The following is a 2,255-nucleotide window of genomic DNA, read 5'->3' as shown; positions in this document are numbered from 1 at the left end:
ATGGTGTCCAGCTTTTTTGCTTTGTTGGGAAAAAAAACATGGGATCTCTTATAAGCTTCTTGTTACATTTTATACACAATCAACACAACATAGGTCATAGGGGGGGTTGGATTCACCAAAATACCCACCTAACATTTTTCGGACAAATTGGTCCACATGAGAATAAACTCCAAAAGGTTTCAAGAATTACCAGGAATAACCGCAGTAGGGGGTTTTGGGGGGGTCGATTCTCCCGAGAAAAATCAAGCACCCTTTCTCCAATTCAAGGCACCTTCTTTGGGCTTCAATTCCTTCTTCGGGTTGTTAAACAAGCTGCCGAAGAAGCCGTTGGGGTTGTTTGCCGGATACTTTCCACCTCGATATATTGCCACATTAAGAACCGGAGAAACCCTCGTGGCCACCGGGAAAGACCCCCTCCGGTTCAATTGTTTCCATCCCACCTTCTTCTCAGCACTACATCTCTCCAAGTTCTTCAACACTATCTTGCTTGGAGGATTGGCACTATATACACTCACACTTCTCTTTGTGGAAGCCTTCATAGAATTCCCTAACCTTCGCACTTTCGCAGTCCCACTCGCAATATTTATGTTCTCAAATGAACCGATACTACTACCATCACCATCTCCTTTCGTATGATGATATTTTATGTTACTATGACAAGGAGGTTCTTCTTCTTCTTCTTCTTTTTCTTCTTCTTCTTCTTCATTGTGTCTCGACGAGCTTTCTGGTTCGCTTATAGCTGTTTTACTTGGTTTCTTTGTACACTCTTTCTCAACTTGAGCTGCATCATTAGGGAAAAGAAATGAGTGTTTGTTGTTCAAGAATATAATAAACAACACGCAAATAAATAAAAACAATGGTGTAGATATGGACATGGAATTACATTATCATAAAACCATTGATGCATGAAAATATATATATATATATATATAGATATATATATTGACAAGAGATATACATATATAGCATGTATGCATACCTCTACTATCAAGAGCATCATCAACGGTCTTCGAATCAGTGTTTAGTAGATTTGGTGAGTTATCAACCATAGGTCTGTGAGATCTACCAGATATAATAGCTTTACATGAGCTAGTCTCTCCAGCTGAGTTGCTCCGGTACCTGAGGCAAGGTGGGGTTACTGTACTCTTCTTCTCTCCGGCCGAATTGCTTCTCGAGAAGGGCCAGAATGACCTTGGAGACATGTATATCGGGATCATCTTCCGGCCCAAATTTGCATTTTGTCCATTGTCATCCCTCGTTGTAGTATTAGATGGAGGACTAGCCTGATCTGTACTCTTGTTGGAAGACTTGAACAATGTCTTAAATCTCGCCGAATATGTGGATGCTAGCGACTGATGTGATGATGATGATGATGATGATGATGTCTGAGGGGTCATCATCATCGTTGCCGGTGGCAATGATGATGACATTGATGGAGATGGAGATGGTGATGACAGGGTCAATGATGACAGCATCATCATGGATGACTGTGATGTCGCCATGGCATATTGATGTGAAGATTCATCATCACGAGATGTGGTATGGCGTGATTCTGAATAATCAAAACTAAGATGCCTAACCATATTAATGTGCCTCGGATTACTAGTACCATTCTGAGGTTTTCTGCTCGGGGTAACCATATCATCATCTTCACAGATTTGTTGTTGTTGTCGTTGTTGCTGATGACGATGATGATTATCATCACCATCGTTATACTTAGTATGCACATTAACTAGATCATGGGGATCATATGCTTTAGAATTTATGTGGAGAGGCAAGAGCTTACCATCAAAGAAGAGTTCATCTGCAGATAGCATATAAAGACCCAAGCCTTTGTCATCGAGTCTAGAGTGGCCACCACCATTATCATCATCATCATCATCGTTGTTAATCATACACGTACTAGCATTATTTCTTATCGCAAATTCAAATTCACATTCATCTTGATCGTGATCCCATTTCCTCTTCTCTGGGGAAACCCTTATAATAGGGCTAACATTATTCACCACAAAATCCTGTGAAAAAGAGATTCTAGGGCTCGCCCAACCGTCCATATATTCCACAACTACTCCATCACTTTTATCAACCAAATCATCTCTTTTCTGAAAACCCACTTCACAGAAGCTCAAATCCTCACAGCTCACGTCGCTGCTAATAACTCCATCGCCTTCTCTGATCTCTCCCATATGCAGGTCGCCAAGAGTAGTGCATTCATCCATATCTGGCGTTGATCAATAGATCCCAAGGAAATAAGG

The 2,255-nt window shown here is 41.0% G+C and overlaps 1 protein-coding gene across 1 annotated transcript; it reads right to left on the bottom strand.

The window, feature by feature from the left end:
- Positions 1 to 227: 227 nt before the first annotated feature.
- Positions 228 to 2,255, bottom strand: LOC147848270 (uncharacterized). Its single transcript, XM_087338544.1, has 2 exons — positions 980 to 2,255; positions 228 to 781 (listed from the first exon to the last, which is right to left on the bottom strand). Exons 1-2 carry the CDS (start codon positions 2,217 to 2,219, stop codon positions 243 to 245), a joined length of 1,779 nt encoding a protein of 592 aa, XP_087194670.1. The 5' UTR covers positions 2,220 to 2,255; the 3' UTR covers positions 228 to 242.

Source organism: Azolla caroliniana, unplaced genomic scaffold, assembly GCF_043228905.1.
Source record: "Azolla caroliniana isolate FFs.n. ecotype wild unplaced genomic scaffold, voAzoCaro1.0.p SCAF_428, whole genome shotgun sequence".
NCBI lineage: Eukaryota > Viridiplantae > Streptophyta > Polypodiopsida > Salviniales > Salviniaceae > Azolla > Azolla caroliniana.
Note: the sequence above shows the minus strand (reverse complement) of the source record. Positions and strands in the feature narration are given on the sequence as shown.

Bases quoted from the DNA above. Each gene is read 5' to 3' on its own strand.
- LOC147848270 (XM_087338544.1), bottom strand. From the start codon at position 2,219: ATGGATGAATGCACTACTCTTGGCGACCTGCATATGGGAGAGATCAGA. The intron at 782-979 runs GTATGCATACAT...CTAATGATGCAG, and splicing joins TGATGCTCTTGATAGTAGAG to CTCAAGTTGAGAAAGAGTGT.